This window comes from Scyliorhinus canicula, chromosome 14 (assembly GCF_902713615.1).
Source record: "Scyliorhinus canicula chromosome 14, sScyCan1.1, whole genome shotgun sequence".
Taxonomy (NCBI): Eukaryota; Metazoa; Chordata; class Chondrichthyes; order Carcharhiniformes; family Scyliorhinidae; genus Scyliorhinus; species Scyliorhinus canicula.
The window spans coordinates 41,353,271-41,377,265 of record NC_052159.1 but is presented as its reverse complement, the minus strand read 5'-3'; the positions used below and the strand labels follow the sequence as shown (position 1 = coordinate 41,377,265).

General features: G+C 47.0%; 1 protein-coding gene across 1 annotated transcript in view; it reads left to right on the top strand.

The window, feature by feature from the left end:
- Window positions 1-23,995, top strand: part of kl (klotho) — a 97,694-nt gene that overhangs the window by 57,122 nt on the left and 16,577 nt on the right. Inside the window, exon 4 of the mRNA XM_038818570.1 lies at window positions 17,621-18,761. Coding sequence (XP_038674498.1) covers window positions 17,621-18,761 — 1,141 coding nt within the window. The remainder of the gene's footprint in view (window positions 1-17,620; window positions 18,762-23,995) is intronic.

Below are 23,995 nucleotides of genomic sequence, written 5' to 3'. Positions count from 1 at the left end.
CACACACCCACCACTCTCTGTGTAACAAACCTACCTCTGGCATCTCCCCTGTACCTTCTTCCAATCATGTCCCCTCAAAAAATTATGTCCCCTTGTGACAGCCATTTCCGCCCTGGGGAAAAGTCCCTGGCTATCCACTCTATCCATGCCTCTCATCGCCTTGTACACCTCTATCAAGTCACCTCTCTTCCTTCTTCACTCCAGTAAGAAAAGCCCTAGCTCCCTTAACCCTTCTTCATAAGACATGCCCTCCAGTCCAGGCAGCATCCTGGCAAATCTCCTCTGCACCCTCTCCAAAGCATCCACATCCTTCCTGTAATGAGGCGGCCAGAACTGGACACAATATTCAAAGTGTGGTCAAACCAGGGTTTTATAAAGCTGCAGCAAAACCTCGCGGCTTTTAAACTCAATCCCCCTGTTAATGAAAGCCAACACACCTCACGTCTTCTTAACAACCCTATCAACCTGGGTGGCAACTTAGAGAGATCTATGTATGTGGACTCCAAGATCCCTCTGTTTCACCACACTTACAAGAATTCTGCCTTTAACCCTGTATTCAGCATTCAAATTCGACCTTTCAAAATGAATCACTTCACATTTATTTAGATTGAACTACATCTGCCAATTCTCAGCCCAGCTCTGCATCTTGTCAATGTCCTGTTGTCACCTGCAACAGCCCTCAACACTATCTACAACTCCACCAACATTGTCATCAGCAAACTTACTAACCCACCCTTCCACTTCCTCATCCAAGTCATTTATAAAAACCACAAAGAGCAGAGGTCCCAGAACAGATCCCTGCAGGATACCACTGGTCACCAACCTCCAGGCGGAATACTTTCCATCCACTACCACTCGCTGTCTTCTTTCGGCCAGCCAATTCTGTATCCAGGCAGCCAAATTTCCCTGTATCCCATGCCCCCTAACTTGCTGAATGAGCCTACCATGGGGAACCTTATCAAATGACTTACTGAAATCCATATAGACCACATCCACTGCCCGACCTTCATCAATGTGTCTTGTCACATCCTCAAAGAATTCACTGAGGCTTGTGAGGCATGACCTGCCCCTCACAAAGCCATGCTGACTATGTTTAATCAAACTATGTTTTTTAAATAACCATAAATCCTGGCTGGGATTCTCCGAGTGAGCGATACCGGCGTCAATGGGCCTCCAGGCCCAGTCCTCGGGGGCTAGAACAGTGCCGGAGTGCTGCATGTGGGTCCGCGCATGCGTGCCACGGCCGGCACGGGTCCGCGCATGCGTGCCACGGCCGGCACGGGTCCGCGCATGCATGCCACGGCCGGCACAGGTCCTCTCATGCATGCCATGGGCATCTCTGCGCCGGCCTGCTGTCAACATAGCAGAGCCATACATGAGCTCGGCGCATTGGAACATAGGCCCCCACCCGGAATGAGCGCGCCCACCAATCTGTTGCCCCCGATCGCAGGCCTGGCCACCATGGAGGCCTCCCCGGAGTCGGCTCCCCCCAGCCCCCCTACCAGGAATGTCCCCGCAGCCAGAACGCCGAGGTCCCACCGGGTCGGACCATACACAAACGACAGCAGCGGTGCTCGGCCCGTCGAGCGCGCAGAATTGTCGCTTGGGCAGCTTTCAACGGCCCCCGACCGGCGCCACGGCGACCATGCCGGCGCGATTGGCGCCGATTCTCCGGTTGGCAGAGAATCGGCAGCCAGGCATCGGAGTGGTCTGGCGGGATTCACGACCCCCCCCTCCCAGCGATCCTCCGACCCAGCACGGGCTCGGAGAATCTCGGCCCCTCTCTCAGAATCCTTTCCAATATTTTGATCACCACAGATGTAAGACTGACTGGTCTGTAATTCCCAGTGATTTCCCTATTCCCTTTCCTGAACAGGGGAACAATATTTGCCTCCCTCCAATCATCCAATACTACTCCAGTGGAGATTGAGGATGCAAAGATCATCGCCAACGGCGCAGCAATCTCATCCCTCGCTTCCTGTGGTAACCTTGGGTGTACCCCATCAGGCCCAGGGGACTTCTCAATCCTGATGTTTTTCTAAATTTCCAGCACATCTTCCTTCTTAATATCAACCTGTTCGAGTCGATTAACCTGGTTCACACGGTTCTCATGGGCAACAAGGTGACTCTCACGACTGAATACTGAAGCAAAATATTCATTTGGGGCCTCCTAATTGAAGGGTGCAGAAAATATTTACAAGAATGGTTGAGGGATAAGATTTATTTGGCTAGGTTGATGAAACTACTCTGTTCAGAGAGGAGATTCGATTGAGGTGTTTAAAATCTTGATGGGTTTGAACTTAGAGGCCAGGTGAAATTGTTCACATTGGTGGAATAGTCAAGAACCAGAGGACACCCATTTGCGATAATTGGCAAACGAAGCAGAAGTGACAGAAGGGAATATGTTTTAATGTCAGCAGTGGTCAGGATCTGGAAAAAACTGTCCGAGAATGTTATGGAGGTTGATTCAATTCAAAGGGGAATTGGGTAATAATCTGAAGAGAATAGGTTTTTAGGGCTAAAGGGAAAAGGCAGTGGTTTTAGGATTTGACAGAGAGGTGACACGCACACAGTGACCATTTGGCCTCCTCCTGTGCTGCAACTGTTCTATGATTCTATGGGGTGAATGTTCCCTGACCATTGGAGATGGTCTTTAGTAGACGGGCTGGCAGTATGGCAGGGGAAGGTGTCGATGGAAGAGTCCGATGTCTTTCCACTGCCATGACATATTGCTAGCAGTGGGAACTTAGTGACACAGTTGCCTGCTGGTAGCCAATTGAGTCACTTAGTGATCTAATTAAGAGCCACCTCACACTTCTGCTGGCAATTTGCCCATGTTGGGAGGTCCGTTGCTATACGGGGAGACTTTCAGGTGAACCGTGGTGGCATCCCAGCAGGTCCCCGGGACGGGGGAGAAGGTCGACCGGCAGCAGTGGCCATCACCACGCTTAACTCGATGTTGGTGCGCCAAAACCATACCTTTACCAATCACAGGGGCCTGCCTGTCTGGCCCTGACTTCCACTAATAAACATGACCACAGCACTGACTGCCACGGGCTGCAACCTCAATGGTGGCTCCTGCTAGAGGTGGCAGTATTAAGGCAGCTGAGCCGCTGCACCTGTGATTGGGCCCCTGTTAATTGCCACCGCTGGCAAAATGCCAACCCAGGATCCTGCTATCAGTCAACATGGGGTCATCTCCTGCGTTCGGCCACAGTACTGTGAGGTCGGTCGCCACTAAGAAATTCATATTAATGATTCTAGCTCAAGGAGCCTATAATAATCATTTAGATCTTGCAGTCTCAGACAGACAGTTTGAGCAGTAGAAGGATATGAAGTGTGCATTAGCATTCCTTTTTTCGTTCTTAACCCTCACATCCCCAGTATTTGAAGACTAGCTTGCAATGCTATTGCACACCAATTTTCCGGGCCCCTACAGAGATTTTGAACTCATAATCGGTACAACTGACAACTGAGATTTCAATGCAAAACAATTCCAAAGTACCAGAAGTGGTTTTCTGCAGACCAACAACACCAGCATGATAAATAAAAGAGTTTTCTGTATGAATAATGATTATGTACAATATTACCTGAGTTCCAAACAAGTGCAACCCTTTCGAAAACACAGGGGAGGTTGGTGGGTCCTATTGCTCGGTGCCAAGCACACAGAATAGAAACGTTGACTTGCTGTCACGTTTCCACCAGGTCACATTTTCCACTAAACCTCGATCCTGGTACCAACTTGCTACAGGGAAGATTCATATATCCTAATCATGGTCAGATGACACAGAGCCTTCCAAAAAACACTTTTGTTTCTGTCCATGTTGCAACTTCCATATTCTCCTTCTGTCGACCAGAAAATTGGAACACATTTTTATACCTGTCCTTTCTGCGTTTTAATGACGTCCAAATTTAATCTGCTGGGTTTTTTTAAGTTCTGCAATATTGATCTGTACAGAATTTGATCCCTTGAGCCAGGTTTGTGGGTGCTTCGAGCAGCCTTAATGGTCCAAAATGCCCCCAGAGGAGTGTGTGCACATAATCTAGTGTGGGTTGAGCTGGGTATAAGAGGATAGATTAGTGCACAGATCGAGTTGAACTCTGATTTGATACCAGCACTGTCGTTTTGGAGTTCAACGTGCCAGCTAACGCTCTCTCTTAACTACACATGGCTGAATACCAGCAGCAGGAAACATTCCACCAAACGCCGCTATCGACAATTACTTTTAGGTTAAATCTGATTGATTTCTACTGGCTCCCATCATGATTGTAGATGTGTTTGGTGTACCTTTCTAAGTAAGGCCTAACCAAGGACAGTATAACATTTTTTGTTTTGTATTTTGGCAATACATCCTGGAATTCTATTTACTTGTATGTTAACCTTACAAAATGTCCTTTGAATTTTCAGATGATCATGTCCTGTAACATTTCATTCATTCCTGCTGAATAACTTTAAATTCACAGCGCTGAAAACGTATAATGTGGCCTAGCTGCATTAAATGATCCAGATTTTGGTCTATTCTCCCATCACATCCAAGTGATATATTTTTCTCATCTAAGGTCATAAAATACACACACATCTTTAGAACCACTGGTGCCTTCATTGAGATCGTTGCTGGTACAGCACAGCAGTCCCAATACTGATCCCTGCAGGACTCCACTGGTAATGCATCCCCCCACACACAGCCAGAAATTAAATGAAATGTTGTCACAGTCCCAGAGGACCACAGGCTGCTCTCCCCTTCGAGAGAGAGAGAGAGAGCTGACCGGTGGTGATTTAACCCGAGGGTCACCACACCTCAGGCGAGGGGCAAGGTTGAAAAGGCAGGACCTTCATGAATAATCTCAGCCAGTACCACTGCTGTTAGTGATAACATTTTGTCCAAAGAATGCAAACAATTTATATCCAACCCAAAATCAATTTCTAACCTTTAATCAGGACTATATGTCACAGAAGCACGTTAAGGACTTCTTGATATTCATAGGAGCAGGAGTAGGCCATTCAGCCCTTCAAACATACAACACCATTCAATTACAGCATGGTTGATCTGTACATTAACTCCATCTATCTGTCCATTTACACTTAATACCCTGTGATTAGCAAAAAGATATCAACTGATCTAATATCAACAGTTTTTTGGGGGAGAAAATATCTCCCAGTGTTCCACTGTCCTTTGGGTGAAGAATTGCTTCCTGGCATCACCCTTTAATGGCCTTGTCTAATTTTGTGGTTATGTCTCCTATCTATCTATCTGTCCTGTCAACTCCTTTACCCATCTTAAATGCATCAGGTAAATCACACCTTAATTTTCAATGGGCAGAATCTACCAACCGTGTCCTGCTGGAACTGCCGCGAGATGCAGGCAGTAGATCCCAGGAGAGGCCTCCCCCGAGATTCCCAATGGCCATTACGTCTCCCGAGATCTAACCAGACTGTGGCACTGAAAAACAAAAGTGCCGAATAAAGCTACTTCCAGCCCAGTAACCTTCCTTGACAATTGAGCCAGGTTGGTGAGAAATCTTTTCCAAAAGTCATGCAGTGTTTCCAAAAACTCCTTTCTCTGACAAGGAGGTGATACAACGTATTTCTACGTTCCACCTGAGGAAGGAGCAGTGCTCCGAAAGCTAGTGTTTGAAACAAACATGTTGGACTTTAACCTGGTGTTGTAAGACTTCTTGCTGAACGTATTTCTAATCAGCCCTTCTAACAACTTACCAACCGCCTTGCACTGGAGATCCTGGGCGGGATTCTCTGTTCCTGAGACTAATTGTTGAGGCTGGGGCAGAGTTTGTGGACTTCTACGACAACAAAATTGACATTGCACCTGGGCCAATTCAGCGGCCGTTGATGGGCTAGAACCGGCGCCACGTGGAACACTTTCGATTCCAAATGGTGCAGGATTCGCCGGATTTGTGACTTACACTCCGGAGGCTGACATGCTGCAGCTGGATATATGCACTTTACTCCCCACACACCCTCATCCCAGCCAACAAGATGGCGCTGCTTGTGCTGGAGCCGCCCATCCCGCTGATGGGTCGGCTGGGGCCAGAGGGCACCTAGGGGGTTGACCTGGTAGGCACCCGATGCCCATACTACCCATACCCCTGAGTTCACAGTGGGCACTCAACGGCGTGCACAGTTGTACGGCTGCCTTGCAGGCCGCAGCAATGGTGTTCCGTGCCCATCCACCCCACCCCACAGCCCACCTCCTGGCCAACTTCCACTAATCCCCCAGCCGTGGCAGAGGCCTCCCCCGGCCAGCGGCACAACTGTCAACAAACTATGGCGATGTTGGACACGTTCCGCATCCCCCTCTCTCTCCCTCAGCAGCCACGGCAGCTGTTTCAGGATTTTTAAAAGCACAAGTGAAGTCGCCCAAAAGCGTTTTCTGATTCCGGCGTCAGCCGACGGAGAATCCCACCCCCGACATAAGACCATAAGAAATAGGAACAGGAGTAGGCTATTTGGCCCCTCGGGCCTGCTCCACCATTCAATAGGATCATGGCTGATCTGACTGTGGTCTGACTTTACTGGCTGTCCTCCATAACCTTTGACTCCCCTGTAAATTTGCATGAGCTGACCAATGGGTTTTTGATGTCATAACCAATAGGATGGATAATGGGGAACCAGTGGATGCAATGCATTTGGATTTTCAAAAAACATTTGGTAAGGTGACACACAGAGGTTAGATAGACTCGTGGGATTGGGGGTAATATATTTTCATGGATTGAGGATTGGTTAATGGACAAAGTCAGAATAAAGAAGACACTTTTGGGTTGGCAGGCTGTGGCTGGTGGGGTACTGCAAGCATGAGTACTTGGCTCTCAGCTCTTCACAGTCTACATCGATGTCTGATTTAAAGAGACTGAGTGTGGCATATGCAACAAAGTTAAACAAAGCTTGGCAGTTAACTGTCAGCCATCAGTTAACTGGTGCATTCTCCGTGGCAACGCCTCTGCCAGTCAGAATCCACTTGACAACCAATCAGCTCTCTCTTCTCATGAAGCATAAATTATTGTACCCTTTACATTTGTCACTCTTGTGAATGTCCAGATGAGTGCAGGGTAAAAAACTTTGACATTTATCTTTTTTCAGCGATGCTCAATTTCTGCACGATCAAACTAATTCTTATTCCAACATACGAGGCATTGGTGAGGCCCCACCTGGAATACTGTGTGTGGTTTTGTTCTCCTTGACTAAGGAAGGACATGCTTGTCCTAGAGGTTCACTGAGCTGGTCCCTGGGGTGAGAGGATTGATCTATGAGAGGGAGTTGAGTAGACCCAGAGTTCAGAAGAATGGGAGGCGATCTAATTGAAATATATAACATTTCTAAGACTTTGACATGGTAGATGTTGGCAAGATATTTCCCCTGGCTGGGCAATATATAAAACAGGGTCACAATCTCAAATTAAGAAGGCGACTATTTAGGAATGTGATGAGGAGAAATTTCTTCACCCGGAAGTTATATTTGGGATTCTGTAACCCAGGAACTGTGAATGTTCATTTTATAAGTGTATTCAAGACAGACTCAATAGGTCGAATGGCCTCCTTCTGCAAGATTCTGTGATCCAGTAATAAATTAGTCAAACACGATTTCCCTTTCACAAAGCCATGCTGACTCTGCCTAATTACTTGGGATTTTTTAAGTGCCCAACTTTAACCTCCTTAATAATAGATTGTAGCATTTTCCCTATTGAAGATGTAAGAAGCTAACTGACTTGTAGTTTCCTATTTCTGTCTCTCTTCTATCTTGAATAGAGGAGTTACATTCGTTATTTACCGGTCTGGTGATACCTTCTCTTCAGTGCAGCACACATCCCTGCTGTTCAGCTCCCTCCAGTGGCCACATTCATTAGCACACAAGAATGACCTCATTGCTTTATTTGCAGAGAAACTTAACTCAGCAAAGAAAGCTATCTTCGTGACAGCTACAGATAATGGCGTTTTTGGACAAAATATTTTGAGAAATGAAGCAAGTAGATTCAGCAAAATATTAGTATTGTTCAACATACACTCAAGAAATAAGTATAAATACTTGATGGTAAACAAATTATTCAATGTTAAGATTCTGTCATCCAAAAATAATGTCCTGAATTTGTGCATTGACTGATTTTTAAAAAAATCCTCTTTTCATTTTGATATTTGGTTTTAGGTGAGTCTAGTGCTTATCAAAATGGGTGGGCATCGCTGTCGGAGAGCAGGACATGTTTTCACAGAGTATAGTGGGAAGTTTAATTGTACTAACAGCCAAGTGATGCTGGCGTTGCAGGAGTAGGGCGGAGAAAATACCTGACCCTTCGGTTTCCAGATCTGGCATATTATAGACCATTGTAGAGGAAAATCCCCCCAACCCTGAAGTTTCCTAACAATCTGCCCGGTTTTGTGATTCTATTCGAAAGGGTGATTGTCAGGAATTGGAATGGGGATTAACAAATTTCTGTCCACTTTTGTGTGACCCCATTTCCCACAATCATTTCTGACAGCCTGTCACCCATTGTTGGATGGTGTATGTAAACGAGACAGTAATTATACTGAGGCTTGGTAAGTCCTATTCCTATCTTGTCTGCCTCACTCCTGCTGTCTCTTAATCATGTCAGTTCTACAGTTTAAAGTTGCGAGCTTACATTTTCACATGTGCTGATGAAATCCTGCTGGTGTAGTATTTATATGCGTATGTGCCTGTTCCTGATGTCTACATTTTGTGCCATTTGCTGAGGGGGCTGTCATTTACCCCCTCCCCTTTTGAGACAGGGTACAATGGCATTTCCAGTGAGGATTCTCTTCTATCTTTACTTCTTGAAAGAGGAGGGCAAGTGCCCTTATACCAGAGTATACAGGCAGATAAACTCTGATCTGCATTCAGCTGAGGGACCATGACCGTGCTTTGCAAAGCAAGCTGTCACAGAGTCGTATCCCAAGCAGAGCTGCTTTCCTTATTGATGTCATTGAGTCAGTGGTGATTAAAGTTACCGTGATCGTGTAATGGTTATGGCACTGAACTGGTAATCTGCAGCTCATGATTTAAAATTCCACCATGATAAATTGTGAAATTGGACTTTAAGAAACCTGGTGATTTTTGGGCCAGTGCTCAAGCAAATATGATCATAAAACTTCCCAGGTTGTTGTAATTTGTTTTAATTGTTCACTAATGTTCTTCAGGACAAGTCATTGCCCCTTTGCCCGGTCTGGTCTATATATGACTCCTGCCCTGCATTATATGGTTGACTCTTAATGTCCTCAGGGTAATTAGAATTAGGAAATAAATATTGCTTTTCCGATGTTGTCAAAAGGAAACCTCAATTCTGGAGTAATTCTAGATTGCACTAGGAACATCCACAAAGATGTGCACAAGTATCAAGCAAGCTACGGATTATTTATCTTCCAGAGCCAGCAGTTTTCATGGACAATCAGCGGCAATGCTTCAGGGCATTGCAATATTATCAAGATCTGAATAATCATTGATGCCATCCATTTTTTCACATTACAAGCTGGATCCATGCACATTAATAGGAAAATATTGCAGCCTCTCAATGTACAGCTTGCTGTCGACCGGCAGCATAGCATCATACAAGCAAATGCTCACCGGCCAAAGAGCTGCCATGGTGCTTTCTTTGAAAGAGCTTCACTATGCCAGCATTTTTACCACAGGACGACAGATCTTGCGTGGATTCTTGGGAATCAGGGCTATCACCGACAGCCAAGACTGATCATATCTACACATATTCTACACTAAGGTCCATTTATCCACCAGGATTACAGATAAGGTTGAAAGTATGCTGCATTCTTCAATCCAGGAATGTTATTCAGTAAGTTTTGGCTGGGTACGAAGGATTTCACCTCAGAAAGAAGCTTCTCCGTCATGAGACCGACTCCTTCTTAAGGGAAATTAGGGATGGACAGCAAATGTAGTCCTTGCCAATGACAACCACATGCAATGAAATAACAAAAAAAAGTGAGAGCAAGAGTTAGTAAAAGAAAAGTGGAAGATGTTGTGGATAATCCATTGGCTGCAGGATGTAGTCATGCTAATCTGAAACAGGAGTCTTTCGGATGCTGTGCATTACCATGTAAAGTACTTTCACCCTAACCCGAGAGAGGACAATTGATTTTCCCACATGTTCCATCTGGCTGTCCAGGCTCTGGAGTGACATCTCTTATCTGCTGATACAAGTGTTAGTTAGAAACAGATCCACTTTCCAGAGGGCAACACCTACCACACTTTGACCTCAATCTCTTGCCTCCTCACTGACATTATTCGCAAGCTATCCATTAATTCGCATTCACTGGCGATCAGATTAAGATTTTACTGGTGGTGATGAAATAACGTAGGACAACAAGATCAATATAACTGCATTCCACTGGGTCTTTACATCTTGGACCTTCTTTGAGAATGATTAAAATAGACACTTCTCATTAACTAATTCTTCTCAATCTCCGACTTCTCAGTTCTACTATTGAGAGCAGTTAGAATAGCATTGATTGCCATTTAATCTCAAGAATTTGATGTCTCAAACAAAACCCTGGAGTGACATTGACTCCTCTTCAAGCCAGGAAAGAGTCTAATTGGCAGAACTTACATCAGCGCTTTTAGGGAGTTACTCAAATAGACCATGTCGGTCTATCATTTCAAATTTGACGGCTAATTTTATAGTTGCCAGTTTCCTTGATTGTAGATTTTCTCCACATCTCATGGCAGCTATCAGCATATGAGAGGCAGTTCAGGATTAAAGTGAATGAAATCACAGTGCGGTGATGCAATATTGATTATGTGAGCAGATGAATATGTGGGAAAGCAACTGGCCTCCTTTCGTTGGAGGAGGCCGAATGGACACGCAGCTGTATGTGAGGAGGGCTGTTCAATGGCACCCCCATCCCAGAGGGCACCACAGCACCATTTATAGCGACAGTTAATAATAATAATCTTTATTATTGTCACAAGTAGGCTTCCATTTACACTGCAATGGAGTTACTATAAAAATCCCCTCATCGACACATTCCAGTGCCTCTTCGGGTAGACAGAGGGAGAATTCAGAATGTCCAATTCACCTAACAGCACATCTTTCGGGACTTGTGGGAGGAAACTGGAGCACCTGGAGGAAACCCACACAGAGCACGTACTGACTCCACATAGACACAGAACTATGATCAGAAGGAGAAGACGCTTAGACATAATCAAATTTGGGAAAGGAACCATTACCTGACTATATATTTTATCCAAGGTTTTCTTACCATGTGTTGCTTCTCACACTCATTCCAAGCTCCAGCAACCTTAATGCTTATTCTTGGCATGGATGCAACACGCACAAGATGCAATTTACAAGTCTAAATTTTTCCACACACATCTTTCAAGGTCCTAATGCCTCATTAGAAAAAAATTCATTGCAAAGATCATTTACTGACGCCCGGGTTGGCTTGCAAGTTGTGTTCACACTGGGTCAGTGTGCGTACGCTCTTAATCTACAATCTCTGTGACATCCAAATACCACTTGTGGGCTCACTTCAAAATATAACACAACCTCCCTAAACTGAGCTTGCACAAAGTCCTGGTTTGCTCTGGCAATGGAGGATCAATGCCACCTGTTCTCAGCCAGAAACATCATTATGATAAATCCTCTGGAAATCTACCTTGTCGTCCAACTCCCAGCGTTCAAGAGGAATTCTAAATGAAGACCCATCCTATCAGCAGAAGCTGGTTCAGATTACAATGAAGTGACTTTGATGAGCAGGGGCCCAGTAGAAACGTAACAGTAACTGAAAAAGCCCTGCAGAAAATGTTAAATCAATCTCACAGAATGAAACCACAGTATAAAGAATCAAAAATATATTTGTATTCAGCAGTTTGAGGGCAATGCAAGGTTTGGAGGTACAGGGCAGCATTTCCTGTTGCTGGGTGCTGACTCAGTTGGGTTTGCTTTAATGAGTGAATGAACCACATTTCCTGAGAAGACAGATGCACCGATGGAGCTCTCCAGTGCTTTAAAACAGGGTTAAACATGGTGCAGTGTGATTGTCTACTGCCCTGGTGCAGACTCATTACAAAACCCAGCACGGGTACAGATCTAGCACAGGGATAAAGATCTTGATTTCCTTCCTTGTCTATTCTGCACTAACACCTCTGTGTTTCGAGGCTTAACTATTAGATGAGCTTGATTCTTAGCCTATTTTAGGCTATTTTAAATTGCTGCTTTCTGAAGATTACTAATCTATAGACACCTTCCTTGTCTGAACAGTATCACATATCTGAATCTCCTGATCGGCTCCATTTGGCATTCCTCAGAGTTCTTCAGAGCTTGAAACGTAAATAGCATCTTGCTGAAGGACATGTTGCACAACTACCTCCTGTCGTGAAAGACCGAAGTGCATGTTTTTGGTACAAGTGCTAGTCTCACGACATCAATCTGACTGTGAGGTCTTGATCCAAACAGGTACAGATACTTTCCAGTTTGGACGAGGTGATTTGTTTCAATAGCCGCGTCGGTCTGTCTTCAACCTGACACTGCCAGCAATTTGAATCCTACCAGATTTTCAAAGGTTGAACCTTCGACAAAGCTTTGCTGGAGACTCGGAATCCATTAGAGTTTTTGTTTTAAGACGCACATGCTTGCCAGATTAGTGAACATCAAAGGTTAATCCCCATTTATTCAGCAATGGTTCGCCAATGGATTCTAAGAGAAATTGACTTTTACAACAGGATTCATAGAATTGTAAACCTTTCTTCTTTTAGATTAAATGTTGCCTCACCGTATCCCTGCCTCCTCACTGATTTTGGACAGGGAACAGTGGTAGCCCTAGTTTGTACGGCTGGTCCTTTTACCTTACTGACACCAACTTCTATTTTGTGTCTCTTACCAGGAATGAAGTCCAGTCAACCAGAAAGCCACTTCTTTGTAAAGAATACATCAGGTAGACCTGCCACTGTCTATACACGAAGGAATTCCTCTGGATCAGCTGCCTTCCTATTGTTGAATTCTTTCTTCAACCACCCCCTTGGATTTAATTTTCTTTCCAGAAGTTGTTAAATTTGTTATTGATTTTCTTCATTCAGTCCAAAACTTTGCTTACTATTTCCCTTTTGTAAAAAAAAAAATCATTGTTAGGATGTTGGTGTTGCTGAACAGGCCGACATTTATTGCCCATCAAAAATTGCCCTGAGAATGTGGTGGTGGGCCTCCACCAAGTGGTGGAGTCCATGTGGTATTCTCTGTCGTGGTTTGATGAAACTCAGTGGGTTGTTAGACCATTCCAGAGAGGAGTTAAGAGTAAGCCATAATACTATGGGACTGGAGCCATAGAAAGGCCAGGCTCCCGGATAAGGACGGCAATTTCCTTTCCCAAATGTCTTCTCAAAATCGATCATATTTATGACCACATATACTGATGCCAGTTTTTGTTTATTTTCAGATTTGTCAAACTGAGTTCAGATTTTCAAACCTCTAATCTGGGATTTGAACTCACACTGTGGATCTGATAACATTAATGTGGTAACTTGGCCACAAAAAGGTAGTCAAAACGAGTTGTTCATAAAGTTAATAAATAAAGTTAACCTTCTTTAATATGTAAAAATAACCAAGTTTAAAATACAGTATGGACTCAAAAGCGGGAGCAGCTAGCTAAATATCGAAATAACAGTAGCGGAAAATAATTAGAACTATCGACAGTTAATTAAACACAAGTAACAACAACAACTAATGACATCACAGCACTTATTATTGAGTAATGCATTTAAATAAGAAGATGCATAATCATAACACTCTATGCCAACAACCGTCACTGCTTTTTAAAATTAATGTTATGGGATGTTGGCATTGCTGGATAGGCCAGTATTATTGCCCATGCCTTGTTGCCCTTCAGAAGGTGGTGGTAAGGTGGTATCGGTACACCCACTGTGCTGTTATGGAGGGAGTTCCAGGATTTTGATCCAGCGACAGTGAAGGAGCGATGATATATTTCCAAGTCAGGGTGGTGAGTGACTTGGAGGGGAACCTCCAGGTGGTGGGGTTCCCAGGTATCTGCTGCTCTTATCCTTCTGGATGGTAGTGGTCATGAGCTTGGAAAGTGCTGCCTAAGAAACCTTGGTGAGTTACTGCAGTGCATCTTTCAGATGGTACACATGGCTGCCAATGTTCGTCAGTGGTAGAGGGATTGAATTTTGTGGAAGGGTAGCAATCAAGTGGGCTGCTTTGTCCTGAATGGTGGCGAGCTTCTTGAGTATTGTTGGAGCTGCACTTATCCAGGCAAGTGGAGAGCATTCCATTACACTCCTGTCTTGTAGATGGTGGACAGGCTTTTGTGGGTCAGAGGGTCAGTTAAATGCCGTAGGATTCCTAGCCTTTGACCTGCTTTGGTAGCCACAGCATTACTGTGGCTAGTTCAGTTCAGTTCCTGATCAATGGTAACCCCCAGGATGTTGATTGTGGGGGATTCAGTGATAGTAATGCCATTGAATGTCAAGGGCCGATGGTTAGATCCTTTCTTAGAGGAGATGGTCATTGCCTTGCACTTGTGTGATGCAAATGTAACTTGCCACTTGTCAGCACCAAGCCTGAATGTTCTCCAGGTCTTGCTGCATTTGAACATGAGCTATATTATCTGAGAAGTCGTGAATGGTGCTGAACATTGTGCAGTCATCCGCAAACATCCCCAGCTCTGACCTTATGATGGGAGGGAGGCCATTGATGAAGCAACTAAAGATGGGTGGGGTGGGCTTATCTCACCACCCTGAGGAACTCTTGGAGTGATGTCCCAGAACTGAGATGATTGACCTTCAACCATCACACCCACCTTCCTTTCTGCAAGAGAATCACCCGGGGTCGGCGTCAATCCCGTCCCCGCCGTGTCCCAAATTCTCCGCCACCTGAGATTCAGCAGGGGCGGGAATCGCGCCGCGCCAGTCAGCGGGCCCCCCGCGGCGATTCTCCGGCCCGCGATGGGTCGAAGTCCCGCCGCTGACAAGCCTCTCCTGCCAGCGTGGATTAAACCACCTACCTTGCTGGCGGAAACAGGCGGCGCGGGCGGGCGCCGGGGTCCTGGGGGGGGGGGGGGGGGGGGTGCGGTGCGATCTGACCCCGAGGAGTGCCCCCACGGTGGCCTGGATGTGCCGCATGGAGTGGCGACAGTGGCCACCAGCTGCACCGAGTTCCATTCCTCAGATGTTGCTGTTGTATGTGTGGCGTTGCCTCCCGCAGTGTTCAAGCACAGTGTCCAGGCATCAAGGTGTGATTGGGATGCTAGGCAATGATTCCCACATGCTCCATGGCCCACCCACCCAAGGGAATCCATTTGGGTTTGTGTGAAGTGCTCACTAAACGCTGATTGCCAATTCCCTATTAGCCATAGCCTTCAGCCGCATGGCCAGAGGCCTCGGTGGTCGATGGGGGTTATGGGTGCTCGGTGGGGCAGACCGGCAGGGACAAGAGTTGTCCCAGGAATGGGTACACATGATTCAGGGGTTGGCATGCTGGTGCTGCGCATGGTTGCCCCCCCGATTGTCGCCCCCCCCCCCCACCGCCTCCCTCCCACCCTCCCACGATGGCCCACTCCTTTGGTGGGTCCCCCAGCCGGAATTCCCCCACCCCCCACTGAGCACTGGGTGGCAAGTCCAGCACCCCCAGGCTCTTTGCCTGTGAGCAAAGATGGTTATTCACCTCCTTGGCTCCCCACAAAGGCCCTTCCACCAAAAGGAGTACCAATCGGCCCCAGCATGAGCATTTGCTGGGGAGGCCACTGACTCGGGAGGTCTTTGGATATGGGGTCGCTGTCCTTAATTGTATGGAAATAGGTCTTAAGTGGTGATCATTGGTTTCTCGCCACGCTACAGCGAGATCCCGATTTTGCCTATAGGAGTGGGCCGGTTGCATCGCGAACTGTTTGATGTCTGGAGCGGATCTCGTTTTCTGCCTCTCCCGCTATTCACCGACTTTGTTTTGATTGAGCGAGAGTGTTTTCATGTCAACAATCAGGCAATAACAGAACAGCATTTGTGCACGTCAGAACTTCCTGCACTTTCTGTCTGTGATTGTCTGTCGAGTCTTATTAATGGGGAAACATATTTATCAAAAAGCGATTTGCAATATCTTTTAGTAAATCAGTAAGAAAGTTATTTTTCCTCAGGACATCTTCAAGCACTTCACAGCCAATGAATTACTTTGGAAATACAGGGCTGAATATAACTCGCCCCATGGAATGGGCTGGGAGTTGGAAATGCTGGCAAATTAGCACGGGCAGGGTTTGGGAAGGAACCCAATGCCTTCCTGTCCCCAGCATCAGCAGGTAAATCCTGTCAGTCTCTCAGTGTGCTCCAGGTGGGGTCCTCCCTTTTGGAGACTGCATTGCCTTGGATGGGTTCCTTAGCAACAAAGGCCACCCCCACTGGCAACAATGCCACCAGACCCCACTGACCTGGCTTTGAGATGCACAATAATCGATGTAGTCTCACCCTTCAGCTGCCACCCCTAGAGGTGGGGGCCCTGAGGTTACTGGCCCTCTGTATGGGCTGGCAGCTCTTTGGGGTGGGGGGGGGGGGCGGGTGCGTGCAAGCCTTAATAGGATGGTAGCTAAATGTGGCGCATGTCCCAACACCTGCCAAAATCCTGACTTTCAGCCCCGGGAGCAGGAACCCTGCTGACTCTGCAGAACTCTATCTGTAGTCACTATTTCTTAGTGGGCAAATACAATAGACAATTTGTACATATCAGGACCCACACATACCAAATTGGATAAATAAACAACCAATCTGCTATGAGGCTTATAGTTGAAAGTTGAATGCTGACTCTCCCATTGGAAGAGTTTCTCCAGCCCCTACTCCCTACTCTTTTATGGATATACCCATGGCATATATTACATGCCCCTGATTAATCTATTTAACATTTCACTTCATACTGTACTGAGCTCCTTCAGTACTGCACTGAAGTGATAACTGGATTCTGCGCTTCTGCCCTGGAAAACCAACCCATGATCCTCTGACCCGGAAGTGAATACTAACACTCAGTCAAACAGATGTTTGAATGGAGTAATTCAATCCAATTCGATTGTTGTTTCGAACAAGAAACCAGAATTAGTTTTTATGAATCATAAGACTTTGTAAGTGAGGCTCACTTAACTGTAGTTTAGTAAATTACTCAGAAACCATGCCACCTTTGGTACCATTCTCAATATTTCTACCCGACATTATAAGAACATGTGGGATGTCAAGGACAAGAAAATGTTGCTGCGCCATCAAATCCTATCTCCGTGGTCTTCTAATTCTTTCAGTTTCAAATAAAACTTGCCCCAGTTGTTAGCCTTGACCAGTTGGCCTATTGGCAGCCTCCTCTATGAAGTGGACCGAAGACACATCTGACATGATATGCCCAGAAATGATTGACTGGGCAGTGAATAATGGCCCTGGTAGTACAATTGGAAACATAGGGCATAAGATAGCCACTGAACCTTCATAAAATCAGGACTGTAATAAATAGATATACCTTTCCCTTCTTCCTCTGATATAAAAATCTGTTTCTACATTTGTGTTTTAGGTTTTAAATAATTAAGAAGGAATTCAAGTTGTATTCAGAGACTAAAATCATATTGTATTGTTCAATGGTATTGCATTGTACTTTTGTCTTCGTTTAATTCTCAGGTAGAAACGACTCCTACAACTCCCCAATTTGTTGATCACAATATTTACAAGTGGGATATTAATGGCACTGGAAAGCTGTTGAAGGTCAAAGGAGTAATCGGTCAGGCTCGTGGAGGTCAGTGCACTGACTACAATACCATCAGGCAAGAAATTTACCTCTTGCAAAATACACATGCCACTCACTTCCAGTTCTCCCTCAACTGGTCACTAATCCTTCCGACAGGCAACACAACACAGGTGATCTGGGCAAACCTGCGCTATTACAAATGCTACATCAGTGAGCTTCTCCATGTGAATGTCACTCCTGTTGTCGTGTTGTATCACCCCACTCTTGAGGATCAGCGTCTGCCTTCAGTGTTAGAAGACAATGGGGGTTGGATGAACCCGGCAACTATTCAGGCCTTTGTGGAATATGCCAGATTATGTTTCAGACAGCTGGGAAGCAAAGTGAAATTCTGGATAACCATGAGTGAGCCGAATGGCGTAAAGCACTTATTGGGATATAAAACAAACTTTACAATCATAGGCCACAATTTAATCAAAGCACATGCTTTAGTCTGGCACCTTTACAATAATGAGTTTCGCAAGACACAACATGGACAGGTCTCGGTTTCCCTTCATGCTGATTGGGTGGACCCTGCTGACCCTTTCTCCAGGAATGACATAGAGGCAGCTGCCAGGACCTTGGAGTTTGATATTGGTTGGTTTGCAGAGCCTATCTTTGGTCATGGGGACTACCCCTTCATCATGCGAGACTGGCAGAGCCAAAGGCAAATCGTTGGCTGGCACAATTCGTATTTGCCCTACTTTACCAATGAAGAGAAGGAGCTGATACATGGCTCCAGTGATTTTGTTGCACTGAACCACTACACAACTCATCTTGTTCACCTAGAAGGCCAAGCTGAAGCCCAGGCTGGTTATGAATTCAAAGTGCAGCACCTGAAAGACACTACCTGGCTGGCATCACCAGATGGGAAAGCAGTTGTGCCAGGGGGTTTACGCAAACTCTTGCGGTGGATAAAATCAAAATATGGTAATGTTCCAATCTACATCACATCGAATGGAATTGATGATGATTCACCCTCTAAAGACACGTTACGAGTTTATTACATTCAGAGTTACATTAATGAAGTCTTGAAAGGTAAGCCATTCTTCTTCCCCTGTACTTAATAAATGTGCAAGTTTTTATGGATGTTTAGTGTCTGTGCTGCCTACTACTTGGTCTTCATCAGTGATCCCACATCATTGTCAGACTTTTCCTGTACATTCCACATTTTCCTTGTATTTTCTGGGGTATTTTCTATCTGCAGGAGTGGGGAGAAACATTAAACATGCCGTTGTTTTCATATTGTTCTCAATGAGCTTCTACCCATGACTATATTAGATGTATTTTTTTGTTATTTGCTATTCATATGCTGTGAAATTCATGCCAAGAGTGTCAAAGGTTCCTGATACTCTAGATGCAAATTTCTTTTTCCTCTATTCTTCACCAGCAGTCATGGCTGCTGGTTTTCCTGCTTTTTGTTTGATTTTCTATCTTGTTTTCCTCATTGGTCCTCGATACTCTCTTGCATCTGGGTGAGTGAATTAAAGTTATCGATTGGCCCCCCCTTATCATGTGTTAATCTTGGGATTGTAGCTTTCTCAATTTCTCATTTGATCTGCCTTTACAACAACAGCAACTTGCATTGATACAGCAGAGGAACATCTCAGAGCAAAGGGGAAAGCAGGGTAAAGGCATCAACATACTGTACCATCATATGCTTTAAGGGGGCTTTTCTGGGGAGTTCAAAGGCGCAAAAGCAAAGTGGTTTTAGAAAGTTCAAAAGAGAGGATCAACCAGAAGATTTTAGCCCTATTTTAGCTCTTTTCAAGTGATTGGGTTTTGAGTCTGTTTAAATCAGGCACTGTAATTATAATAATAACAATTAGCACCACTGATGGAGTAGAGGGTGCAGAATGTAAGAGCTGGGGCATCAGCTGGAGGAAGTAATGTAGATCAAGGTCTGGAAGGATTTGTAAATGAGAACAAGCGCCTTGAAATGGATACATTGGCAGGAGAGAAGCCAGAAGGGCTTGGGTGCTGGAAGTGATGTGTGAGCCTCGTGGAGTACCAGCTCCGCACTGAGGGGCGGAGGCCCATTAACGGGCTTGTTAACTCAGTATCATAAAAGCTGTCACAGGGAGGAACTGAGTGTAATGTTCTTGTCGGATGGCCTGATTTATATTCCAAGAACATTTGTAGCTAAAGCTATAAACGATTTTTTTTTTTTAATAAACAATTTTATTGAGGTAGTTTTTGGCTTTATAAACAGTTACAGACATCATCAGAAAGAAAGCAAAAAAGGCAAAAATGTACAAACATCCACGTACTTTCAATACTTCCATCGTAACATATTGCACAAGCCCGCTCCTCTCCCACCGGTACTACCCGCCATATTTTCCCTCCTACTCTACTCTTACCCCCCACCCCCCTGCTGACGCTCACTCTCCCGCAAAGAAGTCAATAAATGGTTGCCACCTCTGGGTGAACCCCTGCACAGATCCCCTCAAGGCGAACTTAATTTTTTCCATCCCCAGGAAACTCGACATGTCCGCAAGCCACCACTCAGTCTTCGGGGGCTTTGAGTCCCTCCACGCCAATAATATTCGTCGCTGGGCTATCAGGGAAGCAAAGGCCAACACATCGGCCTCTTTCTCCCCCTGGATGCCCGGGTCTTCCGAAACCCCAAAAATTGCCACCCCTGGACTCATCACCACCCTTGTTTTTAGCACCTGGGACATGACCCCCACAAATCCCTCCCAGTACCCCCTCAGCTTAGGGCATGCCCAAAACATGTGAACATGGTTCGCTGGTCCTCCCGCGCACCTAACGCATTTGTCCTCTATCCCGAAAAATTTGCTCATCCGAGCCACCGTCATATGGGCCCGGTGAACGACCTTAAATTGGATCAGCCTGAGCCTAGCACATGTCGCGGTCGAATTTACCCTACTCAGGGCCTCTGCCCACAGCCCGTCCTCCATTTCCCCACCTAGCTCCTCCTCCCATTTAAGTTTCAGTTTAGAACAGTACAGCACAGAACAGGCCCTTCGACCCTCGATGTTGTGCCGAGCAATGATCACCCTACTCAAACTCACATATCCACCCTATACCCGTAACCCAACAACTCCCCCTTAACCTTACTTTTTAGGACACTACGGGCAATTTAGCATGGCCAATCCACCTAACCCGCACATCTTTGAACTGTGGGAGGAAACCGGAGCACCCGGAGGAAACCCACGCACACACGGGGAGGACGTGCAGACTCCGCACAGACAGTGACCCAGCCGGGAACCGAACCTGGGACCCTGGAGCTGTGAAGCATTGATGCTAACCACTATGCTACCGTGCTGCAGTTCCTCTGTCTGGGACCCTTCCTCCCTCATGAGCACCTTATATATACCCGAGACTCTGCCCTCCCCTTCTTCCCTCCTAGAGACTATTCTGTCGAGGATCCCCATTGGCGGGAGGCGCGGGAAAGATGGGACCTGTCTACGAACAAAGTCCCGCAACTGTAGGTACCTAAAATCATTTCCCCTTACCAGCCCAAATTTCTCCTCCAAGCTCCTCAAACTCACGAATCTCCCTTCCAGGAACATATTACCCACCCTTCCCGCCCCTGCTCGCCGCCATACTCGGGGGCAAACCGATGGTTGTCGTAGATTGGCGCCCAGACAGACGCCCCCATCTCCCCCATATGCCTCCTCCACTGGCCCCATATCCGCAGGGTCGCCACCAATACCGGGCTGGTGGTGTACTTGGCCGGCGGCAGCGGTAGAGGAGCCGTGACCAGGGCTTCCAAGCTGGAGCCCCTGCACGAAGCCGCCTCCACCCGCTCCCAAATAGACCCCGTACCCACCATCCACTTCCTTATCATAGCGATGTTGGCCGCCCAGTAATAATTGACCAGACTCGGCAAAGCCAGCCCTCCCTCGCTGCGATTCCTCTCCAACATCGCCTTCTTCACCCGCGGGGATTTTCCCGCCCAGACAAAGCTCATGATCAGCCCGTTAACTCTTTTGAAGAAGGACTGTGGGATAAAGATCGGGAGGCACTGAAAAATAAACAAAAATCGAGGGAGGATTGTCATCTTTACAGTCTGCACCCTCCCTGCCAGCGACAGCGGGAGTGCATCCCATCTCCGAAACTCTCCCTTCATTTGCTCCACCACCCTGGCCAAATTTAACTTATGCAGCCTGCCCCAGTCTCGTGCCACCTGGATTCCCAAATACCGGAAATTTTCCTCAACTAGCCTAAACGGTAGCCCTCTCAATCTGTTCTCCTGGCCCCTTGCCTGGACCACAAACATTTCACTCTTGACCGTATTTAATTTGTATCCTGAGAACTGGCCGAACTTCCTCAGCATTCCCAGTATAGTTCCCATCCCGGCCACTGGGTCCGACACGTACAGGAGCAGGTCGTCTGCATAAAGAGAAACCCTGTGTTCAACCCCGCCCCTCACCATCCCCTTCCAACCCTCTGCGGCTCTCAGCGCAATCGCCAGCGGCTCTATGGCCAGCGCAAACAGCAGCGGGGAGAGCGGGCAGCCCTGTCTGGTCCCTCGGTACAACCTAAAGTACTCCGACACTTCTCTGTTGGTCCTGATGCTGGCCCTCGGGGCCTGATATAATAATTTGATCCAATCCACCAATCCCTCCCCGAACCCAAACCGTCCGAGCACCTCCCATAGATAGTCCCACTCCACCCGGTCAAAGGCCTTCTCGGCGTCCATTGCCACCACTACCTCCACCTCTCTACCCGCCGGGGGCATCATTATCACATTGAGCAATCTCCTCAGATTGGTCGCCAGCTGCCTACCTTTCACGAACCCCGTTTGATCCTCCCCAATCACCTCCGGTACACAGTCCTCCATTCTACCCGCCAGTACCTTTGCCAGGAGCTTGGCGTCTACATTAATCAGGGAGATTGGCCTGTAGGACCCGCACGCCTCCGGGTCTTTACCCCGCTTCAATATCAGAGATATGGTGGCTTGTGACATTGTCGGCGGCAGGGTCCCTTTGTCCCTTGCCTCATTAAAAACCCTCGCCAAGACCGGGCCCACCAGCTCAGAGAACTTCCTATAAAACTCTACTGGGTATCCATCTGGCCCCGGGGACTTCCCCGACTGCATAGCCTTAAGGCCCCCCAGTACCTCCTCCACTCTAATCGGGGCCCCCAGCTCTTCCACTCGCCCCCCACCAACTGTTGGGAATGTTAACCCGTCCAGAAACCTTTTCATCCCCTCCGGTTCTTCCAGCGGCTCCGAAGTATACAGCTTACGATAGAAGTCTCGGAATACCCTATTCAATTCTGCCGGGTCCTCCACTTTGCGCCCCCTCTCGTCCCTCACTCTACCTATTTCCCTGGCCGCCTCCCTCCTCCTGAGTTGCTGCGCTAACAGTCTGCTAGCCTTTTCCCCATGCTCATACACCACTCCCCTCGCCTTCCTAAGCTGTTCCACAGCCCTGCTCGTGGATAGTGCCCCAGTTCCGCCTGTAGTCTCTCCCTCTCCCTGAGTAAAACCTCCCCCGGGGACTCCGCGTGCTCTTCATCTATCCGACCCATTTCCCTGACCAATTTATCCATCTCGGCCCGGTCTGCCTTGGCTCTGTGGGCCCCAATTGAAATCAGCTCCCCCCGCACTACTGCCTTTAGCGCCTCCCACAGGGTCGCCGCTGAGACCTCCCCCGTGTCATTCACCTGCAGGTAATTTTTTATACATTTCCGAAGCCTCTCACAGATCCCCTCCTCCGACAGCAGTTCCACATCTAGCCTCCATTGCGGGCGTTGATAGCTCGCTCCCCCGAACTGCAGGTCCACCCAATGCGGGGCATGGTCTGAAATGGTAATTGCTGAGTATTCGTGTTCTTTACCTCCCCCATACAGTCCCTGCTTAGCACAAAGAAATCTATCCTGGAATATACTTTGTGGACGTGCGAGTAAAACGAGTAGCCCCTTCCTGTTGGCTGTCTATCTCTCCAGGGGTCCACTGCCCCCATTTGCTCCATAAACCCTTTCAGCTCCCTTGCCATTGCTGAGAGTCTACCCGTTCTGGGACACGACCGATCCAAAGTCGGGTCAAGGACCATGTTAAAGTCTCCTCCCATTATTAGCCTGCGAGAATCCAAGTCCGGGATCTTCCCCAGCACTCTTTTAATGAAGTCCACGTCATCCCAGTTCGGGGCATATATATTCACCAGCACCACTCTTCTCCCCTCCAGTCTGCCCCGTACCATCAGGTATCTGCCCCCCCTGTCTGCGGATATGCCCTCTGCCTCAAATTGCACGCGCTTGTTGATCATGATTACCACCCCTCTGGACTTCGAGTCCAAGTC